A 20,830-nucleotide genomic window follows, 5' to 3' on the forward strand; every position below is an offset into this window, starting at 1 on the left:
GGGACAGCGGCCTCCAGGTCACCTCCATTCCTAAAATCCGTCCCCTTCCTCTTTCCCCATCATAGGGAAACTGAGGCACTTTGGGAGAACATCAGATCCTCAAAACACATCCAAGTCCAGAAATTGGGGCTTCCCTTTAGGAAGATGAGCAGCGACCTTCCAGAAGATGGAAGTGGTTACTGGGCAGTGACTTTCCAAAAGATGCCCCTTTGGTGTGTAACAATTATCTGCCCCCGAATGGTTAAGCCCACCAGGTGCCTTGAATTTACTAAGACCAGCACTTAGAGTGTAATGTGGAAACTAGAAAGGCCTCGTCCCTCGATCTTCCTCTCTGGTGGAAATTTTGGTCTTTGGAGAAAAAACAAAAACAAAAACAAAAAAACAGAAATGGGAGCCAGGAGGAGGCTCAGAAAAACCAAACTACAGCCAGGCACAGGGGCTCATGCCTGTTATCCCAGCACTTTAGGAGGCTGGGGCAGGCGGATTGCTTGAGGTCAGGAGTTCCAGACCAGCCTGACCAACATGGAGAAACCCCATCTCTACTAAAAATACAAAATTAGCCAGGTGTGGTGGCACATGCCTGTAATCCCAGCTACTCGGGAGGCTGAGGCAGGAGAATCGCTTGAACTGGGAGGTGGAGGTTGCGGTGAGCTGAGATCGTGCCATTGCACTCCAGCCTGGGCAACAGGAGCGAAACTCTGTCTCAAAAAATAAAAAGAAAGAGAGAGACCAACCTACTTCAAAATGGAACTGGCGGCTGGCTCTATATGAGTTTCAGGTCCTAGGGGACCACAGACCCAGGTCCAAGTTGCATCCTCAAGCTTCTGAATAAGACTGGGGCAACGACGTCCTCATCTATACAGTTCCAGAACAGTCTCCCAGACCTCACTTTACATGTCAGCTGACTTAAACCAATTAGAAGATTAAGGCATCATGTAATGTGCTAACTCTGATGTGCGCTGATGGCCTGGGAGGGACGGGGGTGGGGACAGGCAAAGGCGAAACCTTCTCACAAGCAGATGACAATTGCCAGCTCTAGCATTTGAGAGCAGATGCGTCCCTGGCCATTCCCGCAGGACCTCCCTCCAAGGACAAAACTTTGGTTTCCTCCCCACTGAGGACCAGGGGCTTGGAATGGGAGTTGTCACTTGGCAATCAGCAGGCAGGGTTTAATTCATACAGTCCTGGGAGGGAGACATTTCCTTGCTTTTACTGTTTTTCTGATAAAAATGTCCCCAATATAATGGCTGTCCAGAAGTGGATTTGTTCTTAGTCACTCTACTGCCTTACCTGGGAAGTAATTATGTTTGTCCCTTGAATTATTATGAAATCAGGAGGCGGCCGGGTGTGGTGGCTCATGCCTGTAATCTCAACACTTTCGGAGGCTGAGGTGGGCAAATCACGAGGTCAGGAGATTGAGACCATCCTGGCTAACATGGTGAAACCCCATCTCTACTAAAAATACAAAAAATTAGCTGGGCGTGGTGGCAGGCGCCTGTAGTTCCAGATACTCTGGAGGCTGAGGCAGGAGAATCGTTTGAATCCAGAAGGCAGAGGTTGCAGTGAGCCGAGATCGCACCATTGCGCTCCAGCCTGGGCGACAGAGCCAGACTCCATCTCAAAAAAAAAAAAAAAAAAAATCAGGAGGTTTTTGTTTTTTTGAGACAGAGTTTCACTCTGTCACGCAGGCTGGAGTGCAGTGGTGTGATCTTGGCTCACTGCAGCCTCCGCCTCCCAGGTTCAAGCAATTCTCTCCTACCTCAGCCTCCCGAGTAGCTGGGAGTACAGGTGTGCACTACCACAGTCGGCTAATTTTTGTATTTTCACTAGAGACGAGGTTTCACCATGTTGACCAGGCTGGTCTTGAGCTCCCGACCTCAAGTGATCTGCCCTCCTTGGCCTCCCAAAGTGCTGGGATTACAGGCGTGAGCCACCGCGCCCGGCCAAGGAATCAGTTGTTTCAGAAACAAGAGCTTATTAGATACACTGAAGAGACCTACTTGAACTATATTTTGCTTTTTCAATCCAGACTACCGGGCTAACGAAGATTTTACTGGACAAGTTTAACTTCCCCTTCACCCTCTGAAGAATCACACTATCTGCCTTTTAGAAATGCACTGCCTGAGGCTGGGTTTGGTGGCTCACGCCTGTCATCCCAGCACTTTGGGAGGCCGACGCAGGTGGATCACTTGAGGTTGGGAGTTCGAGACCAGCTTGGCCGACATGGGGAAACCCCGTCTCTACTAAAAATACAGGCGTGGTGGCAGGTGGCCGTAATCACAGTTACTGGGGAGGCTGAGACAGGAGAATCTCGAACTCAGGAGGCGGAGGTTACAGTGAGCCAAGATTGCGCCACTGCACTCCAGCCTGGGCAACAGAGTGAGACTCCGTCTTCAAAAAAAAAAAAAAAAAAAAAGAACAGAAATACACTGCCTGTTCATTAATTAATGCAGGCAGCTAAGGCCTCTTCTTTTTTAAGAGACAGGGTCTCACTGTCACCCAGTCTGGAGTGCAGTGGTGTAATCACTGCAGTGGCTCAAGTGATCCTCCCACCTCAGCCTCCCTAGTAGCTGGGACTACAGTTGTACACCACAGCACCTGGCTTAAATCCTTTATGTATGTGTGTGTGTGTGTAAAAATATGTGTATATACCTGAGGCCAGGAGTTTGAGACCAGCCTGGCCAACATGGTGAAACCCCGTCTCTACTAAAAATACAAAAATTAGTCAGGTGTGTTGGTGGGTGCCTGCAATCCCAGCTACTCGGGAGGCTGAGGCAGAATTGCTTGAACCTGGGAGGTGGAGGATGCAGTGAGCTGAGACTGCACCACTGCGCTCTAGCCTGGGCAACAGAGCAAGACTGTCTCAGGAAAAAAAAAAAAAGAAAGGAAAAAATGTGTTATGTACACACAGAATTGTTGTAATGGATTGAATCATGAATATCCTTGGCAAGTCTGTGACCTCACAAATGAGTGTGAAACCAGTAACTGAATGGAGATTCATGGCAGAGCTGGGCTTTTGCCAACAGCAGCCTTGCCATGGCCCTGATTCCCCAGGATGGGCGCTGGGAGGTGTGGCTGAGGGTGGCGCGGCAGGACACATTTTAAGAACATGTTAAAAGAACTGTGAGATGCTATCAGAGAAGCAGTCTCCTCCCAGGTTAGCAGGCAGGTGAATCGTGAGATCAGTTTCCCTTTCTGGCACACGCGGATAGGGCACGGCAGAGGCAGGGACCACGCTGAGAAAAGAAGAGCCTCAGAGTCAGTGTGTGGGCTCAGGCAGGAGGGACTGCTGCATGAGCTCTCGATGGCAGGGGCTTTTGGCACCCAATGTCGTATGTGAGCGGCTCTCCATCCACAGCTGGCATGGCCCGGATGGAAGGGTGGGGGCCCTGGCCCGCTCAGAGGAGATGGGCAGCAGTGGTCTGAGAAACACCGCAAGTGGCGCTGTCCCCGGGAGGCCCGGCGGGCTCTGCCCAGTGCCAGCCTCGGCCTCGGTCTGCGTCCCACCTACGCCGAGCCACCCCCAGGCTTCCCCAGACAGAACCATGAAAACAGCCGAGAGAGCAATGACTTAGTGTGTGAAAGGCATGGATGGATTTTATTGATTACCCTATATCTACAATTTGAGGTAAAATAGAAGCAACACATAAAAGGGCCTATTTCTGCTACCATGTCATATAATTCTCCATTGTGAATATTGTGATAAAGCTACTGAAAACTATGCCGTCACAGAGCCTAGCTTCTTGTAGAGCTGGTATTTTACAACTCGCATTGCTTGTGAAATCTCAACACATGTAAGACTCTCCTAGGAAGGCGCAGAACGTCAGAGGTTGCATCCTTAGCCCCCTGACCCCTCCTCACTCCCCGCGCTGGCACCTCAGGGTTACAAGAAGAACTAGGAAATAATGCCGGCCACGGCGACCCCTGGAGAGGGGGCCGGCTAGAACAGCGTTCCTAAGAATCCGCGCCACAGCAGGTCCCGCGATGTTGGGGCCTTAGTGTCATCGAGCTAGCCCCAATCCTCAACCCGATCTTCAACTTCTGGTACACCATGCATTTTATTTGGACGAAAAGTAAAAGTGGAAGAGGTTCTCTCTGTATTTACTCTATAATTCACACGCTGAGATACTGACCTCTGACTGTTAGGTGATCCAGATGGTTTTGCTTTTAATTATGATAAAAAAACATAGGAACCATGAGAGATAGCTTAGGAAAAGGTTTAGTCAAATATACAGATAGGAACTGTTCACTCAGTCATTAAGGAGAGCCGTGAACAAAGGATCATTTAAATGATTTTTTTTTTTTCAAATAGAAAAACTAAAGAACTGAACTATCACAGGAATTTTTCTTCACTGCAGAAGCTGAGACGTTCCAGTAGGAGAAGTAGGAGATATCTTCACTTGATTGGAAAATAAACACCGTAACTCAAGGCTCTGCTGAGTACATAAAAAATCTGGTGAGATTCATTCCTGTCATTTTCCCTGTCATTTCCCAGCATTGCTGTAAAATCCTGACAGTACATTCCCAAGTACACCAGCCATTCCAGACCCACAGTCACTCTGCTCTTTAATTCACAGAACTGCTGAAAAAGTAGACATTTCTATCTAAAAGTAGAAAAAAAGGTTTGTATAGAAGGTATTTCTGTTATACAAGTATATTACACAGCTTGGGGTAGTAACAGGTCCGAAAAGCTCTTCTCAACCACTGATACTTTAAGCTAAAATAGGAGAGAAAACAAACAAGCAAGCAAAGAGGTTAATCTAATTACAGGAATTTAACAGTCACGAATATCACAACTTAATCTGCAAATTCGGGTAACAATGACTTGGATTCAGAAGCACTCATAAAGCGGGATGAAACCTTAAGTCCATGAGCTGACAGGGTAAGGCAAATTCCAGTACAAGTCTCTGGATTAAAAAAAAAAAATCCATTGTCAAAGTTTCCTGACTTCGGGTCTCAAGCTACTGCTCCTATTATAACTTGGCCAAATTTAAGAAATCTGGAATAATAGGATCAGACTTGTTAACTCAACTCTGCAAGATGAACAAAAGATCTGCAGCTCTGTGAGACTCTGCAAAATACTATTACTATGGAAAAAAAAAAGTCAGTCTAATGATTCTGACTCATAGTGAATTCCAATGAGGAGGACAACGTTGACTCTATTTAGAAACAGAACATTCTTTTTAAGGCAAAAGTGCTTTTACATCTTTGACTGAGAGACATACATTGATCCAAGGAGAATTTCCCTGTAGAATCTTCTAGCTTAAATATCCGGGAAGGCTCCCACCTGGCTCCCACATTCCCTGAAGGCAGGGCCACCATCTTATGTGAAAGTGGGGAGATCACATTAGCTACGCGTATGCAGGGGGTTCAGATGGACACCACACAGCATCCCTGACACAGAAGCTGATTTACCCTAGGAGGGAAGAGGTCTACCACGTGGGGTCTGGTTCTTGCTTGATCTGAGAGCTTCCATCAGTCTCTTTTATTTCTATCAACAGAAACAAAACGGTACCGATTAATTATTTTGCAGACCTGCTCAGTGATAAATCCATTCGTACCAAACTATTTACTAAGATATGGTTTAATAAGAAGGACAAGACACCAAACATCAAAAGAGCTTCAGAGAGACATCTCTTTAGCAATACATTCAAAATTTTGTTACTTATGTTTTCAAAGTAACATACATCTTCTGGCTTACATGCATTTAAAGGACACACGTTAGGTTATCTAGGTTATGTAGCAGAGTCATTCACGGAGAATTTACCAAGTCATCTGGGGGAAATGGAGCAAAAGCAGCTATGCGTCATCACTCAACAGCATAACCTGCAAATCCAATTCACCCAGAAGAAAGAGAGCAAAACCACCACCCAGTTCTAGTGAAATAGTTTAAATGCACAATCCTTTGTCCTGATAAAAAAGTCTTGGCTGGGCAAGGTGGCTCGCGCCTGTAATCAGAGCACTTTGGAGGCCAAGGCTGGCGGATCACTTGAGGTCAGAAGTCTGAGACTAGCCTGGCCAACATGGTGAAACCCCGTTTCTACTAAAAATACAAAAATTAGCCAAGCATGGTGGTGCAGGCCTGTAATCCCAGCTACTCGGGAGGCTGAGGCAGGAGAACTGCTTGAGCCCGGGAGGCGGAGGTTGCAGAGATCACGCAACCTCACTCCACCCTGGGTGACAGAGCAAGTCTCTGTCTTTAAAAAAAAAAAAAGAAGAAGAAGAAAGAAGAAGTCTTAAGGACTTGCAGGACCACCCCACCCTTTTACCTTCTGTGGCTGGAACTTCCAACTGGCTTGGTTCAGCTGATTCTAAAGAGAAACACAGAGACTGATTTCCACATTGTTCCAACAGCTGCTTTATACTATGTAAAGAACCCAGGAGGAGGAAGAGGAGAAAAGCCCTCTAGACTCTGTACAAACACAGGTGCATGATGAAACAATGCTCACGGTCTTGAGATGGAGCACACGATTATCCAAGTGTACTTTCAAATTTCTGTTTTTCACATGTGGTCCTAAGTTCACATATACAACTGAAGTTTGAAAGAGCAGAGTCTTAACATAGCTCTACCATGAAAACAAGCTCCTTAGTTATGCTTTCTCCCTTATCCTTCTGTTTACTCCCTTTAATAAAAGCTTTTCATTACTTTTTTTGTTTTTCTTCGTATGTTTGTTTTTTTGAGACAGAATCTCCTTTCTGTTGCCCAGGCTGGAGTGCAGTGGCATGATCTTGGCTCACTGCGACCTCCGCCTCCCAGGCTCAAGCGGTTCTCCTGCCTCAGCCTCCTGAGTAGCCGGCACACGCCACCACGTCCGGCTAGTTTTTGTATTCTTAGTAGAGACGGGGTTTCACCATGTTGGCCAGGCTGGTCTCGAACTCCTGATCTCAAGTGATCTACCCTTCTCAGCCTTCCAAAGTGCTGGGATAACAGGCGTGAGCCACCGCGCCCAGTCTCATTACTTTCAATGACTCACACAGCACCAGGCCATTCCACTTGTTTTTTAAGGAATTTTTTAAAAGCACAATCTGTACATTTCTACTGAAGAACATTTTGCTCACTGACTTATGGCAGACATTAGAAACGGATGGCAGAGTCAGGTTAAAGTGACGGCCCTCTTGCTCTGCCATTTCATCCTACCCATTAATCCTGGGGTTCCTGATGTTAAGCCTGAGCTGGGATAGGGGGTGCAAATGGTCTGCAGCCCCCAGTTCTCAATCAGGACCCACAGCTTGAATTTATGTTTTGATCAGCTGTCAAACCCAGGAGTGAAAACCACAGAGAAGCATGTGTGTGCTGTGTAACTGAGTGCCCTCAGGGCAGGTGACTGAGAGCCGAAGCCACACGCAGGCACGCCATGTGTGCCACTGTGCAGGCAGGAGTAGCTCCGGGCCCTCCCCTGCCTCGCTCACCTTGTATCACGGGGCCTTCTGACTCACTCTGATCAACCAGCTCTGAAAATGAAGCAGATTGGTTTAAATAATGTAAGGATGTGTTGTTCCCTTGGAAAAGCATTTTAACATACATTTGCTGTTTCCCTCAAGATGAGAAGGAAACAAGCCTCAGAGTTCTGATATGTCCCTCAGAATCACTAATTCATAGTAATTACCATAAAACTCTATTCCACACTACCACACAAGAACAGGAACAAAAGAGAACATTTTATTTATGTATTTATTTATTTATTTATTTATTTATTGAGACAGAGTTTTGCTCTTGTTGCCCAGGCTGGAGTGCAATGGCACGATCTCAGCTCACTGCAACCTCCGCCTCTAGGATTCAAGCAACTCTCCTGCCTCAGCCTCCTGAGTAGCTGGGATTACAGGCACGCGCCACCACACCCAGCTGATTTTTGTATTTTTAGTAGAGACAGGCTTTCACCATGTTGGACGGGCTGGTCTCCAACTCCCAACCTCAACTGATCCGCCTGCCTCAGCCTCCCAAACTGCTGGGATTACAGGCGTGAGCCACCGCGCCTGGCCTCACTTTTATACATTTTTAATAATAAAGTTAAGAAAACAAAACACACTCGCAAAATTAAGTTTGGCTCAAAATACTATTGAAAATGACATCAACGTTAAGGAATTGAAAGGACATTTGTTCACTCGCTCAGCAATATTTGAGAGCCCCATGTGTGCCAGGCACTGTGCTGAAATACTAACAGAAGCAGGCACATTGTGACTTACTTTGTCACGAAATCCAAGCACAGTAATTATAACAGTCATAAAAGCAGTAATAAATATAGATTGTATTCGCTGAGCACATACTGTAGGCTAAACACATACTAGAGGCTAGACGCTGTTCTAGGTTAGGGGGATGCAAACTCTTTTCTTGCAGAGCCAATTAGTAAATATTTTAGGTTTTGCAGGCACACACTTGCTGCTGCCATCTCTCAATTCTGCCATAAACAAATGGACACGATGGTGGTTTCAATAAAACTTTATGCATACACGTCGGCAGGAGCTTGCTGACACCTGTTCCAGATGCTTTCCATCTACTGGAACGACTCCCCCAAAATCGGTGCTATTATTACCATTTTATGATTAAGTGCATCGAGGATAGGAAGTTAAGAAGCTTGAATAATTTTACAACTAGGAAGTGCCTGGTGTTTTTACTGAGGGCTAAAACAAGTATTTGCCATGGTTACTGACATAGGTGAAGTAACGTGATATACGTTAAGCATGTATACACACTCACACGCACACACGTCAGACCCCAGGAAAAAACAAAAACAAAACACTTCACAAAATACTCACGGTTATTAATCACAAGTCCTGGAAATGGTCTAAAGAGAGAAACAAATTGTAAAGTATAACAATTTATTTTCACTCTGTAAGAATTTACAGGTATAATTGTTTATTCAACTCATATCTAGCCCACGTCATTTACGTACTACAATGAGAAGTATTATCCATGACCTTATAAGCTTATGGAAGAGATAGATATGTATCAATAATAAGAACACTGTTAGAAAGTGTTAAGCTACTAGTAAATGGAGGAAAAACAAAAAATAGAAACGTAGAGCAGGGAACAGAGTGATTCTAAGTTTAACATACGGAAGAACGGAAGGGGCTTTTTGCCTAACTCCTGGGAGTGATATGGAGAATGACCGTGGGTGAAGTGGAACCAAAATATGAGATTTTGAGGGAAAGAAGATTGGAAGAAGACGAGTGTATGAGAAGCCTCAAGAGGATTTATTATGAGATTTCTGAGTGCCAGTCCCAAGAGACCTGAACTAGAGACAGTGGCAATCTGATGATGAAATGATTGGGTAGGTTGAGTCGTAGCTGTTTCTGGGGGGCTGGAAGACAAAGGGGAAGATAACCTGGGGTTGGTGCTCAGGTGGGCATCTCTTACGGTGACAAGGACATGGGAAGGAATGTGGCACTCACAATGGTGTCAGAGGCGAGTACAATCATCATGCCTGCTCTATGGGAAGGAGCTGACACTCTCAGTGGGAACAACGATCAATCTCATTTACAGACAAAGAACAGAGTGACCTGGCTAACAAATGGCTGATGCGAGGTTGAATCCGTCTGACCCGAAACCTGTGACAAGGCGCCCTAAGACAGAGGTTGACAAAGTTTTTTTCTTGTGATGGAGTCTCACTCTGTCGTCCAGGCTGGAGTGCAGTGGCATGATCTTGGCTCATTGCAACCTCCACCTCCTGGGTTCAAGTGACTATTCTGCCTCAGCCTCCCGAGTAGCTGGTATTACAGGCACCCGCCATCATGCCCAGCTAACTGTTGTATTTTTGTAGAGATGGGATTTCACCATGTTGGCCAGGCTGGTCTGGAACTCCTGACCTCAGGTGATCTGCCTGCCTTGGCCTCCCAAAATGCTGGGATTACAGGCGTTAGCCACTGTGCCTAGCTAAGGTTTTTCTACAAAGTGCTAGAGAGTAAATATTTTAGACTTTGGAGGCCATGCCATCTCAGTCCCAGCTACTTACTCACTGTGACAGGAAAGCAGCCATGGATAATACGGGTGTAGCTGTGTTTCAGGAAGACTCTAAAAATAGGAGGCAGGCTGAATTTGGCAAACAGTCCTAGTTTGCCAACCCTTTGCCAAAGAATTAAAAGAGTCAGCTTAGTTCGTAGAAGCACATCTGACATTCTAATGATGACACAAGTTATTTTGATTTGTTGATTGCACAGCATAGGAAGCCGGATTCGATGACTACCTGTGGCTGCATTTTAGAAGAGTCAGCCTCATGAGCTCCAGATTCGCTCCTGTGACTAAGCAGGAAACTCTCACTTACCTAATGACCGTGAATTTGATAAACTCGGCAGAGTCTAAGATCCTTCTCATGGAGCTGATTTCCAGGTAGCTGGGGGCTTTGAAGGACACCCCCGGGGGCATGCCATCAACCACCACACAGCCAGGGTTAATTGTGATTTTCCTGTAGGGAACTTTCACAGGAAAACCCATACCAATAGCTTCACCTACAGGGACAGTGAGACAAACAGCACAACAGCACAGATTAACCCACTGCCTTAAACAGCCTGTCAAAAGCACAAGATTAACATTTATTTTAAAGACTCTCTGCTGTTAACTAAGGTCTTTGTACACTTCAAACAAATTTAAATATGAACCTTAAATTTTTGTTTTTTGAGACAGAGTCTTGCTCTGTCACCCAGGTTGGAGTGTGGTGGCTTGATCTCAGCTCACTGCAATCTCTGCCTCCCAGGTTCAAGCAATTCTCGTGCCACAGCCTCCTGAGTAGCTGGGATTACAGCTGTGCACCACCATACCCGGCTAATTTTTTGAATTTTTTAGTAGAGACAGGGTTTCACTATGTTGGCCAGGCTGGTCTCGAACTCCTGGCCTCAACTGATCCACCTGCCTCGGGCTCCCAAAATGCTGGGATTACAAGTGTGAGCCACACTGCCAGATGGTGAACCTTAAATTCATTAACTTTCATACTGACAATCAATAGTGTAACACTAATGGTATCTTATTAAATAAATTTAGCACAAACAACTCACTTTTAAATTTTAATTCCTTTTATATAGGATTACAACCATCTAACCATCATCTGCTGAAAAGATCTTATTAAAACAAATCTCTTTGCTTATAGCAACTGTACTTTGCAAATGCAAAACTTACCAAATTTCCGACTAAAGAGGTCATTCACTTGTTCTCTTAGCTGTCTAGCTTTTTCAACTTTCGAGAGTCTTTCATTATCATCATCTGAAACAGTTCAGAGAAAACCCAAAACTTAAATACTGCTTTTTTTTTTTTATGGTAAAGAGATGGTATCTCACGATGTTGCCCAGACTGGCCTTGAACTCTTGGGCTCAAGCGATCCTCCTGCCTAAGCCTCCCAAGTAGCCGAGACTACAGGTACAAGCCGCTGCTCAATGATGCACTTTTAATCCCAATTTTTAGGACCTCTGTGTAATGTTTTCAAGCATTTTCCATTTTTTAATGATTTAAGTATTTGAGCACTTTGAGCTAATTAAATTTGAAATTGTTCAAAATAATGCCTAACTAAAAATGCTACAAATTTATTCTTGTTACAAAGACCTTTACCTGCTGTTTTATATAGATTTTTTTTTTTTCCCAGATGGAGTATGGCTCTGTCACCAAGGCTGGAGTGCAGTGGCCCCATCTCGGCTCACTGCGACCTCCACCTCCCGGGTTCAAGCAGTTCTCCTGCCTCAGCCTCCCAAGTAGCTGGGATTACAGCCACGCACAACCAGGCCTGGCTAATTTTTCTTGTATGTTTAGTAGAGTCAGGGTTTCACCATGTTGGCTAGGCTGGTTTTGAATTCCTGACCTCAAGCGATCCTCCTGTCTCAGCCTCCCAAAGTGCTGGGATTACAGGCGTGAGCCACCGTGCCCGGTCTCATATAGACTTTTTTTAAGGAACAGACTAGACATTTGGGTGGTTAACAGGATTTAGCTCATGCCAAGTGCCAAAACTTGCCGTTGCTGTTTGGAGAGCAACTGTATTTGGAAGGCAACTGCTGTAGGAGTCTGGGAGGAGCACCAGGCAATGTGTAATGTATCCGAGTCCCCGGATGAGCTGAGCAAACCTCTCTAGTTGGGAAAGTCCAAGAGGCCCTGAAGAGACCCCCCAAAACTCTGATGGAAGCAGAGAAATCATACCTGGAATTGTCACCTGAATGATGTTAAGGTCTTCAACACCTGATGCAGTAGTATTAACATTGGGTGATGAATTTATTTTTCCTGAAAATATACATTTAAAATCAGAATTTGTAGAAAACACGGTCAACATCTCTAATAATCACGCTGTCTGAGACTGTTTTATCTCAGTCCTGTTCAAGGTTCTTTCTTTCCATGGTAGATCATTTCAAGAAGACATGATGCCCCCTGAAGGGCTGCCTTTCACTGTTTTTCTCTTCCTGGGGGTGCTTAGGAGATCATCACAAACTCACAGAGCCACCCAATTATTAAAGAACTAAAAATTGTGAAATAGCCCGAACTACAACTTTGAATGGGTTTTCTTTTTTCTTTTTGAGATGAGTCTTGCTCTGTTGTCCAGGCTGGAGTGCAGTGGTGTGATCTCGGCTCACTGCAACTTCCGCCTCCCGGGTTCAAGTGATTCTGCTGTCTCAGCCTCCTGAGTAGCTGGGATTATAGGCGCCTGCCACCACGCCTGGCTAATTTTTTATATTTTTAATAGAGACAGGGTTTTGCCGTGTTGGCCAGGCTGGTCTCAAACTCCTGACCTCAGGTGATCCACCCACCTCAGCCTCCCAAAGTGCTGGGATTACAGGCGTGAACCACCATGCCCGGCCTCAATGGCTATTCTTTAAACAATGTTTGTAAACCACAGCTGCACAATGCATGCCTAAGAGCATGTGTTCTATAGCAATGAAAATACAGAAAATACACTCACTGGGAGGGCTCTTAGAGGAGGTGCTCTCCTTAATCGCCGTCTCAAACATTTCGGGCCTATAGACAAAAGAGAAAAAAAATGTGCTGATCAAACAGTAAAACTCTAACATTAAAATTTAAACAACTCAAAGATTTACAAACCAGTAACTCTGTAAAGTCTAAATTCAATTCTTAGTCATGAAGAACAGAAATCATATGCTTATCTAAAGAACCACAGCCAAAAAGACAAACCACAATTGTAAATTTAACATCCATTGCTGCCTCTCATTGGCTGCCCTTCCCCTACGCTGGTTTTATTGGCATCTTCTTTCCAAGGTTAGAATGTATCCTGAAAAGAATCAGTGCCAGACTTGAGGATGGAAAGAGAAAACGCCCCACAAACGCAGCATGGAAACACAAGATGGGCTGTAAAAACAGGAGCACTTGAGGCTCTCACTCTGGAAGCAGAAGCAGAGGGCTTAGAGGCTGCCAAACCTCTGCAGACCTGGCCAAAAGCATAAAAGGTGGCCATTGGCCGGGCGCGGTGGCTCACGCCTGTAATCCCAGCACTTTGGGAGGCCGAAGGCAGGCGGATCATGAGGTCAGGGGTTTGAGACTAGCCTGACCAACATGGTGAAACCCCTTCTCTACTAAAAATACAAAAATTAGCTGGGCATGGTGGCACATGCCTGTAATCCCAGCTACTTTGGAGGCTGAGGCAGGAGAATCACTTGAACCCAGGAGGCGGAATTTGCAATAAGCCGAGATCACACACCACTGCACTCCAGTCTTGGGTACAGAGCGAGATTCTGTCTCAAAAAAAAAAAAAAAAAAAGTGGCCAGCTTTGCTTGAGAGCATCCCTGGGTGACTCAAAATTAAGCCTGACACCAAGTAAATGAAACCTAAAATTCATTTCAATTGATTTCAAATAATTCATGTGCATTAGCATGTACTATAAAATTCCAATTATTCTTATTTCTTTTTTTAATTTTTTTTGAGACAGAGTCTTACTCTGTCATCCAGGCTGGAGTGCAATGGCACGATCTCCTCCGCCTCCTGGGTTCAAGTGATTCTCCAGTCTCAGCCTCCCTGAGTAGCTGAGATTATAGGTGCCAGCTACCACCCCTGGCTAATTTTTTTTTTTTTTTTTTGTATTTTAAGTAGAGATGGGGCTTCACCATGTTGGCCAGGCTGGTCTCGAACTCCTGACCTCAAGTGATCTGCCTGCCTTAGCCTCCCACAGTGCTGGGATTTATGGCCGCACCCGGCCCATTCCTATCTATTTCAATTATGTTAGCCTAATCCACAGATGTTCAAGCAAACAGGAGAAATTAAAAATATTCTATTAAGTTGGAGAAATAAAAGGACTTAAAAAACTAAACAGCTGCTCAGATTCCAGCAGCATCAAATAGTAACAACATAGCTGTGTAGATTTAGCAACCAAAAGTCGTTATCTCTCCAGTATGGTGGAGTCCTCCTTCCCTTCTACTAGCAGCATAAGGAAAATTTCTTCTGTTTTTTTTTTGTTTGTTTGTTTGTTTTTGAGATGGAGTTTTGCTCTTGCTGCCCAGGCTGGAGTGCAGTGGCACGATCTTGGCTCATTGCAACCTCTGCCTGCTGGGTTCAAGTGATTCTCCTGCCTCAGTCTCCCAAGTAGCTGGGATTACAGGCACGTGCCACCACGCCCAGCTAATTTTTGTACTTTTAGTAGAGATGGGTTTCATCATGTTGGCCAGGTTGGTCTTGAACTTCTGACCTCAGGTAATCCACCTGCTTTGGCCTCCCAAAGTGCTGGGATTATAGGTGTGAGCCATGGCACCTGGCCAGAAGTTTTAAACATATACAAGAGTGCAGCTTAAAAAGGAGTTTTTCTGACTCCAGAGCTAATTCAGCCCTGCCACAAACACAAACCCACATACCCATCTCCCAGTGTCAAACATAATCAACTCATGCTAATTCCACTTCATCCAATTTCCTTACTTTTTAATGATGAACTTAATTTTGGCTTTGTTTCTGAGTATCTTCTCCAGCCTCGGAATGCCAAAAGTCGATGGTCTTCTGAATGGCACACCCTCAGGTAAGCCTTCCACATAAAAGTCTTCCGGGAAAGACTCAAATAACGCGAACGGCACCTTCACAGCTTGTTTAAGGCCAAGAGCTTCCCCTGCAAAACAGCCGCGTATACGAAACAGAACATGGGCGAAATGACGCCATTCAATCCCGAAAAACCCACACGTTGCCAATGACAGGGATACTCCAACGCTCAGTATCCCACTCTGCTCCCTCCTACTCCCATGAAGGCACCCTGCGTGGCAGTAAGAAGGTTTCAAAATAGACTTACCACATTTCTCATTGAAGAGATTTTCAACTTTCTGTTTTAGGTCCGTGATTTTGGCATTCCAGGCCTCTGCATATAAAACATGAGAGTTAAATTGCAATACTTATCACAGTACTTATCAATACACATTCACAGGCAGGAGTGTTTCATCTTATTTGTGCATCTTGTTTTTTTTTTTTGTTGAGACAGAGTTTCGCTCTTGTTACCCAGGCTGGAGTGCAATGGTGCGATCTCTGCTCACTGCAACCTCCACCTCCTGAGTTCAAGCAGTTCTCCTGCCTCAGCCTCCTGAGTAGCTGGGATTACAGGCATGCGCCACCATGCCTGGCTAATTTTGTATTTTTGGTAGACACGGGGTTTCTCCATGTTGGTCAGGCTGGTCTCGAACTCCCAACCTCAGGTGATCCGCCCACCTCGGCCTCCCAAAGTGCTGGGATTACAGGCGTGAGCCACTGCGCCTGGCCTTATTTGTGCATCTTTAAGAAGAAATAAAAAATGCATAATCTTTTACCACGATATGACTTGACAACTACTCCCATCCTGATACATAAGCAAACTGTTTTAGTACATTGCTTTTATGTTGACTACAAATAAGTGAACAAATGCTAAAATAAAGAAAAAACAAATGAAAACCCCCAAAATGCCCCCACAAATTATAGTGTCTACTACATGCGAGGTATGGTTCTAAGTACTTTAAATGACAGTATTTATAATCCTCATCATAACCTCATGAGAAAGAAAGTAATGTTATTACCATTTTGCACAAAGGGAAACTGAGGCAGGGTGTATTCGCCTGCCCAAGTGGCATCGGATTTGAACTCAGATCTGAACTCAGGCAGCCTGGCTCTACGGGCTATTCCTTTAACCTTTGATATATACTGACTCACCAATAAGAACAATTCACCTGGTAAAATGAAACATAATGAACGTATTCTATTTAAAACTATGAAAGAAAGAAAAATAAAACGCTTACTTACCAAAGGAAAACTCTCTCCCTCGTGGCTTGAAGGGAACGTTAGAACCATTAGTCTGGGTCGGGGTTCGAACAGCTGAGGTTTGAGGATTGTTGTTATTAGGGCCTAAAAGACGGAAAAAATAATGATAATCCACACACATTTAATGACGTAAGTGTCTCTAGGTTACAATCTTCAAGTCCAGCCTGTACCAGAAAACAAAGCTAGGTTCAAATTGAAATGGGTATTCTTGTCATTCCGGCGAGTTCCACAGAAACCATTTTTCTATTTCTACAGAAACCCATTTTTCTTCTCTTCTTCTTCTTCTTTTTTTTTTCTTTGAGACAAAGTTTCGCTCTTGTTGTCCAGGCTGGAGTGCAATGGCGCAATCTCGGCTCACCGCAACCTCTGCCTCCTGGTTTCAAGCAATTGTCTTGCCTCAGCCTCCCGAGTAGCTGGGATTACAGGCATGCGCCACCAGGCCCAGATAATTTTGTATTTTCAGTAGAGATGGGGTTTCTCCATGTTGGTCAGGCTGGTCTCGATCTCCCAACCTCAGGTGATCCGCCTGCCTCGGCTCCCAAAGTGCTGGGATTACAGGCGTGAGCCTCCACGCCTGGCCCTAATTTTGTATTCTTAAAGCAGGCCTCCCAGGCCCCGTGAACTTGGCTCTGCCCTTTAGGAAAGGCTGGCATCTTGTATATAAGAGAGATCTTCCTCTGATCTCTTCCGGAAGGAGGAAAGTCAAGGGTTCAATATATTTTTAATTCTTGGCATTTTTGAACAGAAATAATTAATCAGGTGTAAGTTGTCCATGGATGCCTGTTGGCTATCTTATGAGAAAGCAGGCTCTCTGAAAGTGTGCCACATGACTAAATGGGGACTTCCGCGCCACTCAACACCAGTACGGCAAACTCTTATTTAAAAACTTGACACCTGGGATATAGAGAATGATCCTAATGCAGTGATTTCCTTCTGCATTTATGAAGAGATGGAAGAAATATCCATACTTGACAGTTGGTTGGAGATTGTCTTTAGTATTGTATGCAGTATTTTAACACTGTGAGCCTGAAAAGACAAGAACCAGCTGGGCGTGGTGACTCACTTGAGGTCAGGGGTTCGAGACCAGCCTGGCCAACATGGTAAAACCCCGTCTCTACTAAAGATATAAAAATTAGCTGGAGTTGGTGGTGGACGCCTGTAATCCCAGCTACCTGGGAGGCTGAGGCAGGAGAATCACTTGAACCCAGGAGGCGGAGGCTGCAGTGAGCCGAGATTGTGCCACTGCACTCCACCCTGGGCAAGAGAGCGAGACTCTGTCTCGAAAAAGAAAAAGAAAATACTTTTATTCAAGGCACTGCTGTTTAAACCACCCTAAACTTTCTTTCCTTAGAAGAATAGAAAAAAATGAAGAGGAAAAAAAAGATAAAACATTCCACATGACTCTGCACCCTTATTTGTTATGATAAAGGAAAAGCATTTTAGGGCTTTCCTTGGGGGCAGTTTATGATGTGATCCATGTTATCTGTTTTCTATTAAGGATTTAAAAATTTTCAATTAGAAGCATTCAGAAATTTAGCTTTATCACAGGCAGCTGTTCACAGTTAAAGCTAGTTTGGTTAACGTCATCTGTATAAACCTGTATAAACACATAGCTAGTGAACTGACATAATTAGTAAACTAGAGAATGAACAGAAACATACTGAGGACTGGCCCTTACCTTCCACAGTGACCTCAATTTCAGGAACCTTTGAATTACTCCCAGGACTTCGTGGTCTTTTGGGGGACTGCAAAGCTGTAAAATAAGCAGAGTTCCTTTTGTACATTGTAGGGAAAAAAAAAATACAGAAGGAGATGCTTTATAAGAGCAGAGTATTAAAATTCATACAGTTTGGTTCTTTTCAAAGAAACCTGCAGAATTAAACTTGTAGTGTAATCCTCCACAGGGGCTCAACAAAGCTGTGAAAACATGAATGACCTGGGATTGCAAATGTGACATTTCCAATGAAATATTTTTTTTTTTAAAAAGAAAAATAGTTCCATTAAATAAAATACCTTAGAAAGCAAAGTAAACAACTCCAAGCCCCACAAAGATATTGGCCGATTCCGTATGATTTAAGGAATGCGGATAAAGAGTGTCTTAATGCGCTCAAATAGGATACGGAGTACACGTCGTCTCTTACCTTTAGTGTTTATTTTACTAGCCATCCCAGGAGGCAAGTAGGAAATAACTAGTTCAGGTCTAGAAAGAAAACCAAGAAGTGTTACAGTAGCCAGTACAGTGGTGGCCTCACAGCTAGTAAAACGGTCGTGATGTGATCAGGGTTTTTTTTCTAAAGACGTTCACAGAATCATCCTGTAACACAATAATTCCTAGTGTTGTGGACAAAAGACCCTGACTTTTCCTTCCCATGACTGGTAAGCCATTTTAGGAAGAGTAAATAAGTGACTATTTTCATTAAAAAAGAAAAAAAAGAAAAAAAAAAAACACTAGTGTACTTTCTTTAGCCACTAAAATTCTGCAGAAATGTAGATAAGAAAATCAATCATTAGGCCGTGCACGGTGGCTCATGCCTGTAATCCCAGCATTCTGGGAGGCTGAGGCGGGTGGATCACCTGAGGTCAGGAATTCCAGACCAGCCTAGCCAACACGGTGAAGCTCCATCTATTCTAAAAATACAAAAATTACCCAGGCGTGGCAGTGCAAGTCTGTAAGCCCAGCTACTCGGGAGGCTGAGGCACGAGAATTGCTGGAACCCAGGAGGCGGAGGTTGCAGTGAGCTGAGATTGCGCCACCGCACTCAAGCCTGGGCGACAGAGCAAGAGTCCGTCTCAAAAAAAAAGAAAGAAACTCAATCATCAATATTTAGTCGCTCTCAAGATTGACCAGGAATAACAGAGCAGATAAAAACCAGCAAATTAAACTTCCATTCAAGTACTCAGGCATACTGCGAGTCACCACGGGGCCTCACGGTGACTCCGCGGAGGCGATTGTCACTATTTTCCTTGCACGGATGAAGATGATTGAGTATGGGCAGGGGCAATGGACAGTACGCGGACTGCAGCTCACAGCCAGGCTTTGCCATCAAGGACTTACAGCCACGCCTGTCACCTCTAGCTTAAAAAAATCTTAACAGAAATGTCATTTTATTGTTTTGATTCCAGAAACGACTACAGTGGCAAAGAGAACTTACTTTTTAACAACGAACTTGATTTTATTACTCCCGCGGACGATCCTTTCAAGTCGTGGAATTCCAAACCAGGTAGGGCTTCGGAAGGGAATCCCCTCTGGCAAGCCTTCCACGTACAAGAACTCCGGGTTTGATTCAAACACAGGATATGGTACTTTTACCGCCTCGGTAAGTCCAAGAGCTTGAGCTGAAAGTGCAAGAGAACGTAAGTTGCGGAGGATAACATCTGACACAGACATTTCTTTCTTTGTGTCTACATTCTCGAGTACAGTATGGACAAGCTCCCTACGGTCAAGCAATATCCACTTCATATTGAAGGCATTTTGCTTAGGATATGGGGCAAATCTGAAGAACGAGCCTAAAAAATAAGTGCTTTTAGGAGGAACATTTTAACACTTTCAATCAAAAGGAGAGTTATGTTATTAGTGAAAATGACCTCTGTGCTCTGGGCAGAAATGACCGAAGGCCATTCCACACAGCAGTGGACCCTGCTGGCCTTTGTGTTATCATCAAGAAGCAGGGTGTCTGTTCACAAACAGGCGGTGTCTACGATACAGCTAAGCAGCACTCAGTTCGAGTGGTCAGAGGCAGGGTAGTCAGGACTCCTGATCTGAGACAGGAAATGTCAACCCCAGGTATTGAGATAATGGACAGAAGTGCCCCGGGAATTTTGCTAGCACTGCCCACTCCTTACTTCCTTCTCCATGACAGACACACCCAATCAACTGAAACACTCTTTCTTGCTGAGCCTCCTCAGAATCGTTCTCAAGACAGCACTCCAGGAAACCGCTGTCAACAAATCTAAGCTGAAACAAATGATGAAACCTATTTGCCACATGGGTGTTAGCCAGACGAGAAGTACAAACAGTGGAACTGAAACTTATCCCAACACCTCCCTTCCTCTCCCATTCTGACACGTGAGAAAGTGGAATCCAAGAGAAATGAAGTCATCTGCTTGGTTTCAGTAGCAAGTGTAGTGGTAGAAAGAAACAGAAACCCAGTTTCTGGGACCTTCCTTCTTTAGGTCCTGAACTTTTTTTCCTTCTTTTTTTTTTTTTTTTTTTTTGAGACAGAGTCTCACTCTGTCGCCCAGGCGGGAGTGCAGTGGTGCGATTTCGGCTCACTGCAAGCTCCGCCTCCGGGGTTCAAGCCATTCCCCTGCCTCAGCCTCCCAAGTAGCTGGGACTACAGGCGCCCGCCACCACGCCCGGCTAATTTTCCTGTATTTTTAGTAGAGACGGGGTTTCATCGTGTTAGCCAGGATGGTCTCGCTCTCCTGACCTCCTGATCCGCCCGCCTTGGCCTCCCAAAGTGCTGGGATTACAGGCGTGAGCCACCGCGCCCGGCTGGTCCCGAACTTCTATACTTCATTCAGACATGGCCCTTCGTTGATATGTTATTAAAGACATAAATACTGGCTTTTACTTACCAAATTTCAAATTAAAAATCTCTTCCACTTGCTTCCGTAGCTTGGTAATTCTGACATTCCAATCTTCTTTGACT

The 20,830-nt window shown here is 44.8% G+C and overlaps 1 protein-coding gene across 17 annotated transcripts in view; it reads right to left on the reverse strand.

Annotated features, from left to right (window-relative positions):
- Positions 1–3,571: 3,571 nt before the first annotated feature.
- GTF2I (general transcription factor IIi) overlaps positions 3,572–20,830 on the reverse strand; it is a 103,307-nt gene continuing 86,048 nt past the window's right edge. For 16 of the 17 annotated variants that reach the window (XM_055114467.2, XM_034951428.2, XM_063605855.1 and 13 more), the window contains 16 exons: positions 20,757–20,828; positions 19,331–19,514; positions 18,320–18,378; positions 17,857–17,931; positions 16,161–16,262; positions 15,187–15,252; positions 14,826–15,009; positions 12,867–12,922; positions 12,113–12,193; positions 11,108–11,191; positions 10,260–10,443; positions 8,755–8,783; positions 7,411–7,452; positions 6,270–6,311; positions 5,416–5,491; positions 3,572–4,717 (listed from right to left, as the gene is read on the reverse strand). In XM_055114467.2, coding sequence (XP_054970442.1) covers positions 5,433–5,491; positions 6,270–6,311; positions 7,411–7,452; positions 8,755–8,783; positions 10,260–10,443; positions 11,108–11,191; positions 12,113–12,193; positions 12,867–12,922; positions 14,826–15,009; positions 15,187–15,252; positions 16,161–16,262; positions 17,857–17,931; positions 18,320–18,378; positions 19,331–19,514; positions 20,757–20,828 — 1,319 coding nt within the window. In that variant the 3' untranslated portion in view covers positions 3,572–4,717; positions 5,416–5,432. Of the gene's footprint in view, positions 5,492–6,269; positions 6,312–7,410; positions 7,453–8,754; positions 8,784–10,259; positions 10,444–11,107; positions 11,192–12,112; positions 12,194–12,866; positions 12,923–14,825; positions 15,010–15,186; positions 15,253–16,160; positions 16,263–17,856; positions 17,932–18,319; positions 18,379–19,330; positions 19,515–20,756; positions 20,829–20,830 lie in introns of all 17 variants that reach the window. The other variant, XM_055114465.2, reaches the window with a different exon arrangement.

The sequence above is a fragment of the Pan paniscus genome, chromosome 6 (assembly GCF_029289425.2).
Source record: "Pan paniscus chromosome 6, NHGRI_mPanPan1-v2.0_pri, whole genome shotgun sequence".
NCBI lineage: Eukaryota > Metazoa > Chordata > Mammalia > Primates > Hominidae > Pan > Pan paniscus.